The sequence below is a fragment of the Nannospalax galili genome, unplaced genomic scaffold (assembly GCF_000622305.1).
Source record: "Nannospalax galili isolate Female #2095 unplaced genomic scaffold, S.galili_v1.0 scaffold372, whole genome shotgun sequence".
NCBI classification, from domain to species: domain Eukaryota; kingdom Metazoa; phylum Chordata; class Mammalia; order Rodentia; family Spalacidae; genus Nannospalax; species Nannospalax galili.
The window spans coordinates 1911432-1931163 of record NW_008332089.1 but is presented as its reverse complement, the minus strand read 5'-3'; the positions used below and the strand labels follow the sequence as shown (position 1 = coordinate 1931163).

The 19732-nt window shown below is 40.5% G+C and overlaps 1 protein-coding gene across 1 annotated transcript in view; it reads left to right on the top strand.

The window, feature by feature from the left end:
* Positions 1-19732, top strand: part of Pacrg (parkin coregulated) — a 546372-nt gene that overhangs the window by 84747 nt on the left and 441893 nt on the right. Inside the window, exon 2 of the mRNA XM_008827204.1 lies at positions 13007-13141. Within this exon, the coding sequence (XP_008825426.1) occupies positions 13007-13141 (135 nt within the window). The remainder of the gene's footprint in view (positions 1-13006; positions 13142-19732) is intronic.

Sequence of the window (19732 nt, the reverse complement as noted above, 5' to 3'; positions counted from 1 at the left end):
ATATATATATATATATAGAGAGAGAGAGAGAGAGAGAGAGAGAAAGAGAGACAGGAAGGAGGAGGAAGAAGAAGAGGACAAGGAGAGGGGGGTACTATAGAGTTCAATTTGTGTCCCCAAATGCCCTAAGTGTGGCTACATCACTGGAGCCTGGTTAACCTACCAGGGTCATACCCTTAAAAGAGACTGACTCGCCCTTCCCAGTAGCCCTGGATTTACAATAGTGCCTCAGATAGGATTGGGGTTTCATACCAACCCATTTTGTTTGGATTAATCTTACATGGGACTTGCAGATGCTGTCACCATTGCTGTGAGTTCATATGAGTAACTGACCAGCTGTCTGGAAAACTCCTTTTGCCTTGAGGTCGTCCTCCACCTCTGGCTCTTACATTCTTTCTGCCTGCTGTCTCTCCCATAATGATCCCTGAGCCTTGGGAGGCAGAAGGTTAATTGAGGTGTCCTATTCAGTGATAAGCAGTCTGCAGCCTCTTGTTCTCTACACATTGCCAGTTGTGGGTTCTGTGATAATCACCATCTGCTGCATAAGGAAGCTTCTCTGGTGAGAGTTGAGATATGCATTAATCTATGGGTATAACAATAAGTCTTTTTGGGGGGCTCTTTTTGAGACAGGTTCTCCCTGTAGCCCTAGCTGGCCTAGAACTCACTATGTAGATCAGGCTGGCCTTGATCTCACAGAGATCCACCTGCCTCTACCTCCCAAATATTGGGATTAAAGGCATGCACCACCATGCCTGGCTAATAAGTCATATTTTTATTTCTTCTCTAAAATCATATCTATCTTGGAGATAATATGTTTGGACTGTATTTCTGTCTCCAATAATATCAAACCTTGTAAATTGTGAATATATATAAAACCCATTTTAGAATTAATCTCAACTCTATCCTCTGTGTGTGAGTGCACATGCAGATGCATGTGTAGATATGTATGTGGAGGCCAGAGGTCATTAGGTCTTCAAACTCTCCCTGCTTTATCTTTTGAGACAAGATCTTTCACAGAATCTGCTGCTCACTGATTGGCTAGACTAGCTAGTTAGAGAGTTCTGAGGATCTACCTGTCTCCACCTTGACTGTCCTAGGGTTACAGATGACTAATGCCTGGCTTTTCACATGTGCATGTTAGGGATCTGAGCTCATGCTGTGTACCTTGCACTTGACGGCAGGCTACCCTCACCCTCATGGCCTTCCTCCTGTTTCAGCCTCTGAGTGCTGGACGTTTATGAGCTTTTAAACACTGGAAAATCTATATTGTGCTATACAAGTCTTTGGACACTTTAGATAAACATACTAGTTATCCACATGTCTTCTTTAGGACATCCTGGTTCTATATCTGCTTCGGTATCTTAGGGATTCCTGTGTGGTCATCCATTTTTCTCACTAAGTCTGATTTTTAATCACCACTAGTTTTTCTCGACTGAGCAGTAGCACTCGGCTAATCACTGATTCTGATGTATCGTGAGGTGGGTTGGCTCCTACAGTGTACGTCTGACTTTCTTTGAAATTCCCTGTTCGTTCCTTAACGGGCCATAGCCTGACTTCACCTTCATCATGAGAGTGCTGTTTTCCGGTGTTCAGATGGTGTGTGTACTGGATGTCCTGTCACGGGGACAGGTCCCTGACAGGAGCACTTTGAAAGGAGGATTTCTTTTGACTCACCGTTTCAGATGTTTCCACCCTGTTTAGCTGGTGGCTGGGCCAGAGGTGAGGCTGATACATCAGGGCTCTGGGAGGTGTGGCCGCTCACCCTCACAACAGCTTTGGAGCAGGAGAACTGATGGAAGGGCTAAGGGCCAAGGTGCACCTGTCAAAGTGCGCACCAGGGATCTACTTCATTTATAAAGCACTTTTGACTTCCACAGTTGTAACACTGCCTGGTCATCTATCCAAACTATAATCCACCAGTGGATTAAACTATGGATTAGGTCAGAGCCCTCATGGTGGAGTCACCTCTGGAAAGGCCCTTCATGAAACAGCAGAGCGTGTCCTTGTCCAGTCTTCTAGATATCTCTGTGGAGTCAGGTTGGCAGTCCAGTGTAACCCTGGCTGGTAGGTGCTCCTCTCTGTGTGCTTCCTGTGTCATCTGAGAGCAGAGCAAAACCTGGCCTCCCGTCCCTCCACCTGTCCCAAGCTCTGCCTCTCCTGTTTCCTCTCCCAGCCCCAGTGCTCCCCCCGGACTCTTCTTGATGTTGAATCCTTCTCCTGTTCTCAGTATATGGTCTTCTTTTTGGGAAAATCAATCATTTCTACAGACTGAACCCATTGTATCTCAGGCAAACTTTATAGCAGACTGTCCACTCATGTCATAGCCAGTTATTTATGCCAGAAGTCCTAGATGGAGGTATATCTAATCTCACTATATGGCAAGGCTGTAACTTGTTAGAAAAGGTTTTAGAACCACTGCATCTTAAAGATAGTAGTTATTCGAGAGAAAGAGGAGGAGGAGAGACAGGAGTGGGGCACAGGAAGAATTGCAGGTCAGTGGAACTCTGCAGTCCCAGAGACCAGGAGAGCAGGGCATGGTTAGGGTCAGCCTTACTTGGCTTATGCTTCGGAGCCTGTGCGGGAACGACTACAGAGATCACAGGCAGCTCACGAGTGTCTTTGTGCAGACTGATCAGTGGGAAACCATTTATGGATTATAGGCAGATGAGAGATATAATTTAATTAGTCCTTTTGAATATTCATTGTTCAGCATACAAAGGAATGATTTAGAGAAGGCAAAGCTGGAGGCAGAGAGAAAATAAGAGACAGAGACTTTCCTACCAAACTTCAAGATCTTTAGATGCTAAATAAAATGGAAAGGAACGTTGGCAAGAAAGTGAGTTTGGTAAACAGAATCAGTAATTAATGTCTTTTAAAACAAAGAACATGTGCAAGTTGGTCCTGTTGTGGAGAAGACTAGAATCCACACCCACAAATGTATTAGAATGGACAGTAAATGAGAAAGGGCCTTTTTCACTAGTTAACCACAGGAGTGTAAACTGAACAATAGTGATGTACTCTCCTGCTTAATTAGTGAATAAGTTTATCAAGAATCATAAAATGCATGAATTCCACCTTTTAATCTCCAAAAGGGGAACCTATCTGAAGGAAATTATAGAAAGCACAGAAAATGTAATATACCTGAAGCGCGTAGACAGCATAATTACAATAGGAAAAATGGAGTAGATATTCCAAATATGATTGCAAAGGGTGGGATTTTGCTTAGCCACTAAAATTGAGATGTCCATATCACTAGCAACATCATAACATATTATACTGAATGGAAAAGTATGCTAAATAGAACGGACATTAAAAGTGGAAATGTGATATTTACATCGTATATGTTTCTAGAAACTTTAGAAGGGAAGTACAAAATTCCCAGTTGATGTGGACTTTCAAGTGATTAAATTTCCTCCATATTCTGCAGTGATTTCTTAGTTACAGGGTTACCACAATTTTTATAGATTATCTGCAGCTCTTCAGTTTTAGAATACAAGCCCTAGCTCTGTCTAGACCTCATTCAGCCAGTCACATAAAGTCCCATCAACATTTTTGCCTAAATCCATATCTAGTACAGTAAACTGAGGCCACAGCCTTAGGAATGCAGTGCTCGATGTCTTCTTTCAATTCTCTGCGAAACAGTGTCATTTATAGCAAGTCGTTGAACCTCTTAAATTCCCTGTGTATAAGGTCATTTCGTAAGGTTCTATTGAACATAGGTAGCAGTAATTTTAGTCAACTCACACAGTAGGAGGGTACTGTTGCCGTGCATCTGGACGACCTTCTCCTGACAGCACGGCATCCACTCAGAGCTTGAGAGCAATGTGCTGGAGACACTCATAATCTTCCTAAAATAGTTGGTTTTCCCTGCCACCCACTTTACTTATAGTGCCTGGTTTTCAAGGGATCAATAGTATGTCTATATATTGTTATACACATACATGTACACACATATACACAGACAGAGAGATACAGACAGACAGACAAATAGAAAATAAACGAGTCTCGCACCTATCTGGCTATTGCCATTACAACTGCTTTCACTAAAGCAATCCTTTGTTCGAGCTCTTCCTCCTCGCTGCCCTGTCGTGGGAGCTCACTTCTGTGACTGCTGGTGTTCCACATTCTCTCACAATGCCATCTGCTTATCCACATGAACTCTTGACATTTTTCTTCATTCATACATTCATTTGGTGACCTTAGGCATCGCAGAATTTCTGGTGAATTAAAACAAGTTCAGTTAGCAAATCAGACAGACATTGAGTTGTAGCTGTTCTGAGTCAGAATTCTGGCCTGATGGCAGCAGATCTGAGACCTCGCAGGCCCTGGGAACTCAGGGGTGGCACAGGGCTGCCCACAAACTTGACAGTGGCCATGCAATAGGAAATCAGAATTCCATCTTCGAAAGTGGGAACTCATATCTTTGCCTCTCACTGTCCCTGTGTCTCAGTGAATTGGCTAAATGGACTAATTAGAATTACGCCATGGTGGTCTCCCACTTTGAATAAAAGTCCCTTCTTTTTACAGCTCCAGTTTATGCTCAAGAATAAAAATAATGAAAAGGAAATTTTCAAACTTTATGATGGAGAATTTGAAAGAGCTTTAAATTCTTTCCTACTTATTATTCTTTTGTGGCCCTCTGACAGACACTGTGATCTAAGTCCTAAATCCATTACAGCACATTCAATAAATGCAGACATACAAGGTACTCTGTCATCTGAAGTCATTTCAAACTGCATTCAGTATCTTACTTCCCAAGTGCATTAACTTTATTAAAAGCTTTCTGATGCAACATGCACTCTTCCTAATCGGTTTACAGATTGTCCCCACCATTCAGGCAATCTTAATTGCATTTTCCCACAATGGTAGTTTGATTTATGGTTTCTTGTTTGCTTTATATTATTTATAACAAATCCGAGTTAAAAATCTCAAGACATGAAATAAAACTTACAGTAGTTCCTCTTCCACAAATCTAGAAGTGACCTAAGACATCTTAACAGTATTTTTAATGTGTTTTCAAAGTTGCTTAATCAAGCTATTATCTTCTGTGCAGTTTCCACTAATAATATCTCTATTATGTTCTAGAGCTACTTTGTGTTACACATGTTTTTTCATGAACAAGTTATTTGGAATGAAATTGCATATAGGTTACAAAATGTGCTATGTTCCCTTTTAATCTTAGGTAGGTAAACATGTGTGTGAAACTAAACAAAACAAAAACACTGTTACCTAAGGCTATAGTGAGAAACAGCAGAAGCTTTGACGGTGCCTCCTGGACTGCTGCAGAGGAGGTCTGATTGGGTCCTGGCCACTTTCACAGACTGCAGCCTTGGAGACACCAAGAGCTCATGTAAAATGGGTACCTAGCAGAAAGCAAAAAGTAAAAAGCGTTTTAAAATAGTGAACAGCAGCAAAATAAAGGTAGAGGGTAACAGACATTCACGGAAAAAAAAAAAAAAAAAAAAAAAATTCCTTGAGTGATCCCATACTAGCCTGGACTATTTTGTAAAATGTTCTTCTAAATATAGCATTTCCATGAAACCTTATTAGACATGGAGTCATTCTGTAGGGAATACTTGCAAATTAATGGGAAGAAGGAACTGTAAGTTATCTGTATCACTTTATAAAAAACCTTTCAGGTGCTCTTAGAGAGAAATGTGTTCATTCCTTCAAAACATGTAAAAGTTAAATTTTGAGTTTGGAATCAGAAAGATTGTAGTATATTTAGTAGAAGAGATCAAAAGGAAAAGGAATTGTTTTTGAAGGAAATACAAGGCACAAAGGAAGCAATATAAGCTCAAGCAAAATTTTGGCCACATGCACAAAGGTGGGTTTACTGAGTAAATATTTGGCTTCTAGGAAAAAACTTTAAAACAATGATTAGCAGATAGTATGCAAATATTTCATGGTTGTAGTCAAGTTCTTAAAAGGCAGCATTGTGAGTTTCAGTTCCACTAAACAGTCAAAGGTCCCCAAGCCTAGTGTCAGCAGGGATGCACCATGGTGAGGAGAGGACGCCGTGGATTTGAACCTCACTTAGCAGTGAGGAGAGACTTGCCCTCTTTTCTGCCATAGTGGCTTCAGAGGACACTCAGTGGCGCGCAGAACTGCCCAATGAGAAGGAGACCAACACACCACGTGCACGCTCAGTGATAGAGCACGCGTCTTACTCCCAACCGGGAAGCTGTCGAAGGTCTCTTGGGTGCTGGGACCCCCCTCCCTGATTTAGTATGAATGAGGCACTCAATCCTCTAGATTTAGTGGAAGCCAAACAGGTACCAATACTTCTATACCAGTTTATCAATCATGAACTATTACTCTGCCCCACATTCCTGCCAGAGATATCAGATAAGCCAGCTAAACAGGAAGGCTTTAAATCCTGAAGGCTTAAAATCCAGAAGGCTTAAAATCCACAGTTTCAGGTAGGTGCACACCTTAATGATAAAGCACTTGTCTAGCTGTTGTGGGGCTTTTCCTGGAGCAGTGTGGCATACATCTACTCACCCCAGATAGGCCAGTAACAACAGAACACAGGAACCCTGCTACCCAAGACTGCCTTAGTGAGCCAGAGAGTTCCTTGGAGTTTCATATAGGAGCATGGGTGACTCAGAGGCCTCACATCATTGGGAAGCCCACCCAGCATGGGTGACGGCTTACAAAAGCTGCCTCCTCAGTCACTGGCAATAGCTAATTGTTTGCCCTTTGTATAACCCTGGGGAAGAACCTCTTAAGTCTTGTACTATTTCTTGTGATAAGAAAATTCATAATTTTCTTAGGAATCTCATGAGACTATCCCCTTGCCTCCATGATGGAAATAGCTATACAACACTAAGCTATACAACACTAGCATGCAAAAGGGAGGGGCAGGGACAAAGGAGGGAAAGAGAGGACAAAGAGTTTCCTAACACAAGATTACCAAAGGCCCAGATCACACCAGAACTCAGGAAGGACTCAAGGTGAGTAAAAGTACAATCACTAGATCTCAACATTGAAGTGACAGGCATGTTAGAAGTGTTTACAAGAGAATTTAAAAGTACCCATTGCCAAAAATTGCTTCAGTGAACTGAAAAACATCAGACAATTAGAAAGTCCCAGCAAACACATTGAACAGAAAGAAGACTTGTTGGATGTTTTAAAACCCATAATGACATTAAACAGTGATTTATTCAGTAGCAGAAAGGTCAGAAAGGCAAATCTGTAAATGTGAAGATCAATCAACAGAAACTATCCAACCCAAACAACAGAAAGTGGACTGGGAGGTCAGGAAAACGCGGAGTCGGATGTCTTCGGAGCCTAAAAGAAAAGAAAGAAAGAAGTCCCATCTGCTGAGGCCCTCAAAGAAACGGTAGTGAAAATTTTCCAAGTAACAAGTGGCATTAATCTACAGATTCATAAAGTTGAGCCAAGTTCAAGCAGGAAAACACATGCCAAGCTACAAAATGATTAACGTTCTGGACACTAAGAAAATAGAAAAACATTTCGAAGGACAGTGAACTTGTCACCGGAAGCCATGGGGGTCACCAAGGAAGTGGGTGAAAGACGAGCTTCCAACACCGAACAGCTAAAATGCAGCTTTCAGAGTGAGGCCATCAAGTCATTCTCAGATGACAGGAAGCTAAGAGAGCGTGTTCTTAACATTTCTGTCTTAAAAGAAGGTCTAGGAGAGTTCTCACAACAGAAAAGAAACATTCGAAGAAGGACTTTAGGACCTTCAGGGAGTGAGGAGTGAGTGGTGTAGGCCGAGAGAAACTGAGAGGCACTTTGGAAGAAAGTAAGGTATGAGAACATGGTGCAGGCTCTTCTAGGAGTGAGCTGTGCCAACTTTCCTTCTTGAGATTTTAAACTATGCTTGACAGTTGGAAAAGAAATTATACACTCTGATGTGGCTTTACAGCATGTGGGAGAACAGTTCAAGTATGTGGTAACTAGAGAGTGATGGAATGCGTGAAGTAAGGTGTCTGTATGTCCTAAGAACTGCTCAAATAACAGTACTAATAGTTGAGGTAAATTATGCAGATACAATGTAGTACTCAGAACAAGCACTATAAATATAAAAAGATATATACTCAAAATGACAATAGATCAATCAAAATGTACTTTTAAATATATTCAAATAACCCGCGGAATAACAAGAAAATAAAATAGAGAAAAACCTGACAAAGGAACGCAAAGAATGGCGTGATGTACTTAATTCTTAGGATATCAGTACTCTGAGTTGTAAACGTCTGAGTACACCAGGTAAATGACAGAGATTGACAGAGTGGATTCAAAACAAAACCCGGTGTTACGTTATCTAAGAAACATTTCAAATATAATGGAAGCCGTGTTGGAAGTGAAAGAAATGGACGGTGATTCTCTGAAATGAATACTAACTAAAAGAGAATTCTAGTTAGCTTCTCTTAGAGAAGTCTCCCACACCTGTGCTCTCCTGTGTGGCCTGCTGTCTTCTAGAGCCCCTCTCTGCTGCCCGATTCAGATGCTTAAATTCTATATTAAAATATATTTAACAACCCGAAGGAAATTTGATATAGCTATAATAATATCAAATAAAGTGAACGTTAAAGAAAATACTACCAGAAACAGAGGAACTTTGTATAATGAAACAGAGGTCAGTCTAGAGACAGACCATAATAAAAACAGGCACAAAAGCAGTCACAAAAATCCTAAGTGTGTATACACGAAAATAAGAGTGTGACTAAATATGTGAAGCAGGTATTGATAGGTCTGCAGAGTATTAGACAAATTCACGGTATTGGTTGGAGGCATCAGCACCTCCCTCAACTTCGGGAATAGCTGTCTGGAAACCAAGAGGGAGGCTGTAGGGAAACTCAGCCACCTCATCAGGGAATGGGGCCTACTCAGAACATAACAGCACACCCTGCACAGCAACCGCAGAGCACACGTGTTATGAAGGCCACAGACCAGGAGCCATAATAACCTATGTTCAGAATCATAAAGCAAACCTCAAACTTAAGTGACATCATACAGGTGCATCCAAAAACTCCTCAGAAATCCAGGAAAATCTAAAGTCACCGGGCTGTGCGGAAATGAAATGCTATCTGACAACCTTGGGTATTGTGCAAAGTGCCAAGAAGGAAAGTTACAGGATTCAAGGCACACGTTTGAAAAGGTCTCAAGCCAATAATTTAAACTCCCACTAAAAAAACAAGAAAGACAAATGCAAATCAAGTGGAAAAGGGAACTAAAATGACAACAGAAGCCGTAGAGCAAACAGTGAGGAAGCAAACGGGTCTCTGAAGAGACATGAAACTGAGTAACACCTAGCAAGACAAAGAAATAAAAAGACACAAATTACCAAAAGTCAGAAGTGAATAATGGGTATCATTACAGATCCTGCAGACATCAGAAAGACACCAACGGATCATTTTGACAATTTATATGAAATGGGCCAATTACACACACACACAATTCATCATAAGTCACCCAATAGGAAACATAACTTGAAAGTCACACGACTGTTAAGGAATGGAATTTATATTCCCCAAACTCCATTATCAAAACAACAGAGGAAAATCACATGAGTATATTGGTTGATACAGAAAAAAAGAAAACAGACAAAACAGACTAACATTTCATACATAACTTCAAAGCTGGAGGAGAAGAGAAAGGAAACTTCCTCAACTTGATAACAATCATTTACAAAACTTCACAGCTTTATTTTTGATAGCCCCAAAAGAGAGACTACCAGATCTTCAGTGGTGGATGGTCTAACCAGTCATAGTACATTCATAGCATGCACTACTCCAGCATTAGGAAGTATTGAATGACTTTGATAGACATGATTTATATGAATATCCAGAAAGTGGGGCAGGGAATCAATCCTGAGGGGCCATACGCTATATGATTCTAGGAATAATGAAATTCTAGAAAGGAAGAAGAAATAGTTGCTGGCATGGGGGGAGGACAGGGAGTGAGGCTGGTTTAGAAGGGTGTGGCTGCAAACAGGGAAATGAGGGATCCTGGTCATCCATATCACTGTCAATAGACTAGTTATGATATGCTCCCATAGTTTCTCAATACATTCCCACTGGGAATGTGGATAAAGAATATATGGGGTTTTGTATCCTGTTTCCTCCAATTGGATCCACAGTTAAGTCAAATATGAGAAGTAAAATAAAATGAGATTTACACAGGCCAGTCGTTTAAATTCTCTAAAACAACAGTGCACACACCCATGCAGTCTAACTATGGTAACACATGTAGTACAGCGCTGTAATTTTTCTATAAACATGTATTTTTCTTATATCACTTTTTTTGAGGGTATTAAAATGGTATGGTGTTGGTAGATGGTAATCTTTCTTTAAAGCAATTTCTCGGCCAAAAAAAGTCAATTCACAAAAGTGTGACTGCAGATTTACTACTTCATGAGGCAGGAGAGGCCAGGAATCTCACCTCTACAGTTCCAGAGATAGTGATGTAATTGAAACACTATCCCTTGTATATAGCCTGTAGCTCAGAAATTTGAGCACGGTAGCTGTCAAATGTATACAGTTATTTAAGGATTGAGTGAATTTGGTTGGAAGTGGTGCTGAGTAATTCTAATACCAGAACACATTTCAAATCTTGAATAAGAAGCTATCTTGCCTCTCACAGGTGATTCTCACATGAATCACTCATACACCAGGAATCAGTACTGTGTAATAGAATTCATTCTGAACTTAAGCAAGTGCCCTGTGTTACAGTGACCCCCCGCCAGCTCTATTTCAGTGCTGCATCATGGTGGTATTCATCAGTGTCCCACACAGATACCAAGTACCATGTTTAGTATATGAATTAGAGTGTATTTGGCCGTTTATATGTATTTTATTACATTATTACAAATGTTAATATATTTTTAAACGTTAAAAATTAATACAATGAATAAAATATTAAGTTAAATGACCTGTCAGTTTATCCATACAGTTAGAAAACTAATTGTAATTCTATTAACGTGTATGTGAGATGACTAGAATTTGCCTTCTTCTAGCAGGTAGGAAGGAGAAGGGTGCTCTAGCAATAAGGAAGTGCAGAAGTGGAGGGATTCTCTCAGAGTACTTAACACTTCGATTGTATAACCTAGTGACATAGTTCATATGTAAATACTGAAGATTCAAAACGTAAGCTGAGTATGACTAAGTCTACAGAAAAAGTTTGATTTTTAAATTGTTTTGCTAATTTCCTACATGAGTAGATCATTTCTCCCTCTCCTTCCTCTTATGCTCCTCCTACTCCCTCCCAAGCTCATAAGTTCATGACCTCTTCTATAATTATTTTATAATAGTTTATTATTTTTTCATTTTCTGTGTATGACTGTATTGCCTGCATGTAAGTGCATACACATTGTACAATGCCCAGGGCGGTCAGAAGAGGGCATTATATCACCTGGAAGTGCAGTTATGGCCAGTTGTTAGCCACCGTATGGGTGCTGGGAACCAAACCCGGGTCCTCTGCGAGAGCGCTCCTCTTAAGCTCTGGGTCATCTCTCCAGCCCCTCTCTTCTATAATTACTGTTGTTGTACACACACAATCTTCTGAGCCCATTGAATGCTGTTCTTATGTACACGTGTTTAGAGCTGACCACTTGAGCTGGAATAGCCTGTAAGAAGCCTTGTCCCCAGGAAAGGCTGATTCTCCCTCTCAGCAGCCATTGACTGCCTGCAGCTCTTTATCTGGGGTGGGACCTTGTGAAATCTCCCCTACCTGTGTTGGCATGCCAGCCGGTGTCATGCAGCTCTTGTTTAGGCGACCATGTTGTTGAGGTTTCATGGGTTACAGCTTCCCTGACATGTCTAGAAGAAACTATCTAGCTGCAGGCATCCTGGTCCTCTGGCTCTTACAATCTCTGCCTCCTCTTCCACATGCTCTCCGAGCCTTCGCTGTAGGTATTGTATTGTACATGTACCAGTTGGGTCTACACACCCAACCCATGGTCATCGCTGTCCACAATAGCTAGGAAATGGAAGCAACCAAGTTGTCCTTCATCTGATGAATGGACAATGAAAACGTGGCACACATACACAATGGATTTCTATTTGGCAGTAAAGAAAAATGCAATCATGAAATGTGCGCATAAGTGCAGTTCTCAACACTCATCAGAGAATCTTTTTGTGGGGTGCAGTGGCACATACCTTTAATGCCGGCACTCAGGATGCAGAGGCAGGCAGATCTTTGTGAGGTGGAGGCCAGCATGATCTACATAGCCAGGGAGACCCTGTCTCAAAAGAATAAAAGCAAAAAACAAAAAAACAAAATGAAAACAAACAACAAAAAAACCAAGCTTATTTTTACAGGAGACACACATTATTACAGAAATCCACAGCTGGTCAAAGTTATACAGGAGACATACATCATTACAGAAATCCACAACTGGTCAAAATTATTTCTTTTTTTAATGAAGAAATGCAGTTTGGGGAGTGAAATGTCTCATGTAATTTATTCTAATATTACTTTCTCATGAATTGGTATTATCAAATATATGTTATATATATATATATAGTAGGTCACCTTTATAAACTCCCTAATTCATTCATTTTATATAATATTTTAGTTTTATTATCAATATTTGTAAGAACATATGTCATCATATTTATGATGATTGAAATAAAATATTATAAATTTCTTGCTTTACCATTTGACAACATATCTCTGACTTGAGATTCAAATTTACAGTTATTAGAAACCATTTTTAACACTTTGGACCTGCAGCCTTATCAAATGCTCCTTCAAATCTGGTTTCTCTTTCTCATTCAATGATATTTTAGGTGACGTTTGGTAGGCAGGTTTCTAAGGTAGCTTGAAACAAAATAGCCCCTTAATAGTGATTATAAAATGGTTTTCTTTCCCAAATGTTTTAGTGTAAGATTTCTGTTGTTCCTGGTTAAGCAATTTGATCTTTATTTCAAGCATATTTTAAGTAAATCGAATTTAAAAAAAAATGCTATCCCTAGTTTTTTTTGTTTGTATGTTTGTATGTTTTAAAATCTGAAGAGTATTTTTTTCCTTCAAGGTTCGGGGCCCTCCAGCTGCAGGGGCATTTAAAGAAAGGCCAACCAAGCCCACAGCGTTTCGAAAATTTTATGAGCGTGGAGACTTCCCAATTGCCCTTGAACATGACTCCAAAGGCAACAAAATCGCCTGGAAGGTAAGTGACAGCACAGCTGTGACAGCCAGCTGTGCTTGCCGGGAGTGACATTCCAATGCCAAACAAACCTGGCCGCTAAGTAAATAAACTGGAGAGATTTCTCAGAAAATAGAAGGTGGTGGGTGAGCTGTTAGAGGCCCTGGTGCCGGCCGTCCACCTTGACTAACAATGAAATCATAGCCCACAAAGAAGAAAATGACAGAGTTGCTTTGCCTTAGAGAATTGTCTGCAGCCCAATTCATCTCTATTTTTAGGAGGGCCTGGCAGCCGGGCCTGGTTCCGGCAGTCCATCAAATGATGGACCTGGCGGCTGGATGCAGAAAGAAACAGCCATTTATCTCCCCAAGATTTCCCCTTCCTGCAGGACACTTCCAAATGGAAGCTTTAATTACCTAAATGGATAGGTCAGGGCTGTGCGCTCCCTGGAAACAGAGTGGAATTCAGAAGAAGACGGCGCCTCTCCTGGCTCTGCGCTGGTCTGCAGCGCCTATCAGCCTGTGCAGGGCTGTCATCCTGGCCTGTTAGAGGCTGACCTCAGCCAACCAAACTATTAAAGCCCAGACACTTTCCCGACTAAAGGTTAATTGGCTTCACAATAAATGTATTGCCTAATGACGCCATCTTAATGCGGCCCGCTTCTTTCTCAAAGACCTGCTGATGTTTCTTGTTAAAACTTGCCAGTCTGGTAACCAGAGAAGGCTTTTACATTTAATCTGAAGAATGAACACTGATCTCTAACCACTTCTGCTATTTAATTATTTTTGTTATCACAGCTTTGCTTTGGGTGGTATTTATCAGCTGAAAAGGCTTCTCTACTTAAAGACAGCAAAGCCCTGGCAGGAGTCTGAGTAGCACATCAGGTGAAGGAAAACAAAAGCTTTGGGCCAAACATCACCAGTTAAACCAGCTGCTGACACAGCAGCTAATGATGTCAGCGTTGTGTCTGAAGGGCAATGTGGGAACCACCTGTAATTAGGAACAAATAAATTCATAATAAAACCCAAAATTGTTGAATGAAAGGATTTCTCGGATAAATAACCGAGTAGGGCTGTTAAAGATATGTTTCCCCTCTCCTCCAGGAAGGCAGGAAGAACCACTTGCATGACACCCAGTAGGTCTTGTAAAGTCACTTTCCAGCATTACTAGATTTTGAGCAGTTATCTGATTTCAGTCCCTGAACTTAGGTGCATTCTCAAACAACAATGAGACAAGGCAGTGTCTTTGTGATTAAACCTTGTTGTCGATTTTTTGGGATTTGGGGGAGGAGGGAGGGGGCGAGAGAGGAAAGTCACTGTCTTCCTGTCCTTCATCTGCGTTAGAATGAGATTTGGCTGTGTGGAAGCATGCTGTGGAAAGGATGCATGGCAAGTCTAACTACTTTAGAGATGATAGTTTGAACATAAGCACACATTCCCAAAGTCTTAATATGTTTTGGGGGCACATTTTATATGATTCATTACGTGGATTTGGTGTTTGCTTATGTTCATATAAGATATTACAGTGAAGCTTTAATTAACTTGATTTATGCTGAGTGAAAGAACATTCTAATAGTTTGTAAGAAGTAAATGGGTTTGAGGGTTTTTTTTTTTTAATGATTACAAACCTATACCTAAACTACAGTAATGGAAAATTTTAATGTAGATTTATTTTGATTTGATCAAATGGTGTTGTAACTTTAAGGAATGACAAGAGATTAGAAAATTATCTTGAAAATAAATTATTAGTAAATAATAACAAGATGAGTAATTTGCTTTATGTTTGATAATCTGATAGTCAATAGGGGTAAAAATTGCATTTCTTTGGGGCGATTATATTAATTTGTTGAAGCTACTATTGATTAATGTACTGATTCAGTAAGCTTAAAGGTAGCTTATAAAGATGAAAGAATGGGTTTTCTAGTGCTGTCAATATTGAGCATGTCTGCAGGCACAGCTAGTCCCAGAGCCTGTAGCTGTTTCTCTCCCAGGACTTTACTGCTATGTTACAATATCACTATGCCATCAAAAAGAAGACATTAATGTTTTTAAGCATGAGCTTGTGAACAGTCTCTCGGCACATTCATATTTATTCCTTGGACATGTACTGCGAGCACGGTCATGAAATAGGGGTAGGGAAATCCCTTAGTGTGTTCCATCCCTAAGGAAAGGGCTTTGATTGTTGAAGGAAAACCAAACTCCAAGATCTTACACTGTACTTCTCTGTGTAGTGGCAGAACCAGGTCCCTGTGAAGCAAATACCCTGTCTTAAAGTCATAGCCCCTCCTCCCTGCGTCTTCGCCACCAAGAGGCTTACCCAGGAGGTAACGGCCTCTCTGAGTAGCCTTTGAGAGAGCTGTGGACTCCAAGGGCTTTGTGATTGTCTTGAATGGTACAAGATCTGGTGGTAAGAATTACAAAAGGCACATGACTCAGAAATACTTAGGACTCAATGGCCATAACCCATGATGAGGGGCTGTTCTTCATCTCAGGATCAATCCAGTCTGTTAATTTCAGCCCATCAAGGTTTAGGAATAGGGATGTGAGGCCAAGCCATCAAAATTCCCCTTCTGTCCGTTCATTTGTTCGTTCGTTCTTTCAGCCCTACTTGACTCAACCTTGAAGCGGCAAAAGCTCTCTGTGAAATTGAATCTAGGAAAGTTAGAGGTGGGCAGGTGTCTGCTTCTCAGTCCTCATCTTGACCTGCTGTCGTAGTTTTGCATACGTGAAAATGCTGGTTTGTTCCATGTGCCAAGAGAAGAGGCAGGCTCAAGGGCCTGGTCGTCCGCTCCAGTCTATGTCTTAGGGAATCTCTAAATATCAGAGCAAGGTCCAACACACCCTGAAATCAAGGGAAGGTTGCACATTTGCACTCTGCTATGGTACAACTGGCCATATGTGGTCATTAAGCTTCTGAAATGTGCCTGCTGAGACTGAGGAAGTGGATTTTTAAATTTTATTTCATTTTAATTAATTTTAATTTAAATAGCCACATGGTTACCGTACTCTAGTGAGGACCTCTAGATTAAGATGATGGCCGTGGAAAAGGCCTGAATCTGCTCCTTAGCTAGCAGGGGAGAACTGTGTAAAAACTACCATTAAAAATGAAAAGGTGGGGCATGAATATGCATTTTTGCCTAGGATGAAATGTACCAGGCAAGCTGTGGAATGCTTCTACAACTTCTGAATACGCATTTTCTAAATATGTCTAAGCAATTCTTGGCTATCAATTGGAGCCATAAAGAAGGAAAGTGATTACTTTAAAAAGCTTTCGTCTGTTGCTTTTCCTCATTTCTCTTGGCCCTGTGTTAGAATGAACCCAGACAGCCCCTGTCCACTTCTTCACTGACCCAATTAAGAAATAAAAGTTTGCCATGGATGTGTCGTTCCCCAAGGTGAATGTTAATTACACAGCCACCTATTGATGAAAACCTAGATCATAAGACCCTTTCTCTATAGAAAAAAATTATTCGTATAAATCAAGTAACTATAAATACACTCTTCTAATATGTTCTGATCAATAAACATAATTTCTATTTGTATACCCCATATTATTCAAAACCCAGTTTATGGTCTCTTCTAGAGAATCATAAAATATTTGAAACTAGTGTGACCGAGAAAAGAGAGAGAAACATTGCACACCAGGGTTAGGACTTCCAATGGAGCCAGCAGCACAAGGAAAAGAACCACATTCTGGCATCCTTAAAGGCTGGGCCTTGGCTCCTAATTCTGGTTTGCACATGCTGTGCTGGTGCTAAGATGCTCTGCGCTCATTGGACTTTCACTCCGGCACCTACCAGGCCGTCATGGTCCTTGTCGAGTGAAAGTCAAACACGCAAGAGCGGATCACTCTTGAGTCTTGCTTTTCTAAGTCAGTAATTCATGCCCGTACCTTTAACTCTCTATGCCTCACTTTTCTTGTCTGAGTCCCAGAAATGTGCCCGAGGATTCCTCTTACCTTTTGAATTACAAGAGATCAAGGAGTTTCGTTTCATTATTTATTAAAGTAGCTATATCCTGAGATTTTTCTGAAATATTTTCCATGATAAATATTAAGTCGAAATTTGCCAGAGACCCAGACATGTGGAAGCAGGGTGGAAAGATGAGCAGCAGTTGATTTGAGTCCACAGTACTTTGGGGTTCAGAACTGTCCTAGTAGATTTAGGGGTGTTGAATTTTTATCATGAGACTATTCCTTAGGTTATGCACTGACTCTTTCCCAATGGCTATTTGCTTTATGTTTGTTTATTTTGAATCTCACTTCTAAATAACAGAGACGAGCCCATTTCTCTTTCTAAATGACTCAAAACATGTCTGACCTGAACACCTAAGTGAAGGAATTCTATGCATAAAAACTAAGACATTTAAATCAGCCTTTAAAAGTCCACGGATGTGGCTCAGATACCTTCCATGTGTGTTGAGTGACAGCTGCATTCAAGGTCCTTTCCTTAGTGGTTTTTTTTCTCTAGCTCTTTTCAGTTCTCAGAAGCATTTGTATTCATGGACTGCAAGAAACACCAGTGTGACTGTTTTCATTGACATAACTGATAATTTCCTAGTAGGAAAAACAGTTATTGAATATAATTATTATTAAAGTGTGCACTAATTTTCTTACAATTAAAATCAACCCCAAACCATGATAGCTCATTATCTGAAAATATTACTGCATTTTAAAGTAAGGCACACTGTGACACGATGCCACCTGATCCATTTGCCATTGGGATAGTCACAGGTTTCTACAATCTTGATTTATAATTTGTCCTTCGGTGCTTTCAATTTCTTAAATGTTTCAATTCCTTAGGGATTTAAAAAAAAAAATTAATGCTGTGCTTGTTGCCCCAGAGGTAAAACTGATGCTGATTTCTGAAATTGTGTAGGCACATTTATTTGAGTTGAATAGTTGGTTTTACATGAGAAAGGATGAATGTTACCCTGGAACTGTCCCAGGGCTTCTGTTGCTTTTGAGAAATGCAAAAGCTTGAGGTGGATGACAAGACTTAGTGGAATTTGTAAAGCGAATTTCACAAGACAAGTGACAACTCACCTCATTTTTGTACAAGAGAGATACTACACTTCCACTATTAATTCCGCTGTGATTAATTAGTAGCCTGAGCTTATTCTACAAGTCTTGAAAAAAAAATAATCCTCTGGCAATAAATGTACAACACTTTGTTGGGGGGATTTGTGAGGTTTTTGTTTTTTTTTTTTTTCATGTGAAATTAATCTCATTCTTGTATTTGACATGAGCTACCATGCCTGAAAAGTCTGCAGCACAGAAATGCGGCTATGTATCAGAAGTCACTTTAATTCGGATGACCTCTCAAAGCTAGATGAAAGATTTTCTGCTGAATGGGCTGGTGCACCCTGCCGCTGATATAATTTATGTGAGAAATTAGTGCGAATGGTTCACTTTTATGGAGCAGAGCTGCTTGTAGCAAGCCTGCAGAAACAATTTTCCCCCAAGCCTCCATCTGTTCCTCAAACTAGGGCATATGCCATCTCATCGAGCCTGAAAGTCAACTGATTTATAACTCCGTAGATTGAAAAGAAAGGTCGACCGCTGCTCTGTGACAGTGATTTGTTAGGCACTGGCTAAAGACAATTCACATTACCAGGGACCCAAGGGGGAACACGAAATGCTGTAAGTTGCAGGTCTCAGTGGACCGACAACCAGGAGAAAAACAAATCACCTCTGCTTCTCCAACTGGCTGACCACCACGGCTGAAAACTGGGAGAGTCTTGGCGGCTTTGAAGTCTTGTAGCCATGATAGTACGCTGTCATTCCACAGCCCATGAGGAAATGAGATTGTGACCACCCTCCTAGGGGCGAGCATTGCTGATATGGAAATAGCCTCTGCAGAATCTTCCATCTGAAAGTCAGTGCTGCTGCTTGTCAGAAAGTTCTGGATGGGGACACAGATCGGTCTTTGATAAAATTTCTCTGTGAGTGAAGAAGGCAAATCTCTAGGTCTGTGCCAATCAGGAGCAGCATCGTGGATGGTTCTCCGTCTTACCGCTGTTTACATGTCCCTGCTGTTTACCAAAGCTGTTCTACAGATAGCGAATGGAATCAGATTGACAGTACGATCATGAAAAATACCTCTGTGATTGTTGCATTGCTTTTATTTAGAGGGGTTAACAGTTCTTTAGCTCTGACCCTTCAAAGACACAGCAGGTCTTCAGTTGTCAAAATCTGTGTTGTTTCTCCTCTTTCCTATGCACAAAAGCAGCGATAATTTTAGGGAATTATTTCTTCCTTTGTCAAAAAGGCTGTCCTGACCTTGCAAGTTTAATGTGGAAATCAACACTGGTAGGCTAAGCACTTGAACTCCTATTCCTGAAATAGAAATGAGAATTGTTATTACTACTTATAAGATTTTGTTCTTAATTGGAAATGTACATATGTTTATCTTATAAAATATGAAAATACTGAAAAATAAAAGGAATGTGAATAAACAGATCATCATTGTACCATAATATACACATTGTACCACATTATTTTGTATAAATGCCAAAAATTATATTTTTTCTCCCTTAGAAGTGAAACATGCTTACTGCAGAGAAACTGGAGCGTTGGGGAGTGTACAGGGGGTGAAACGCTTCCTGAGGTGCCCAT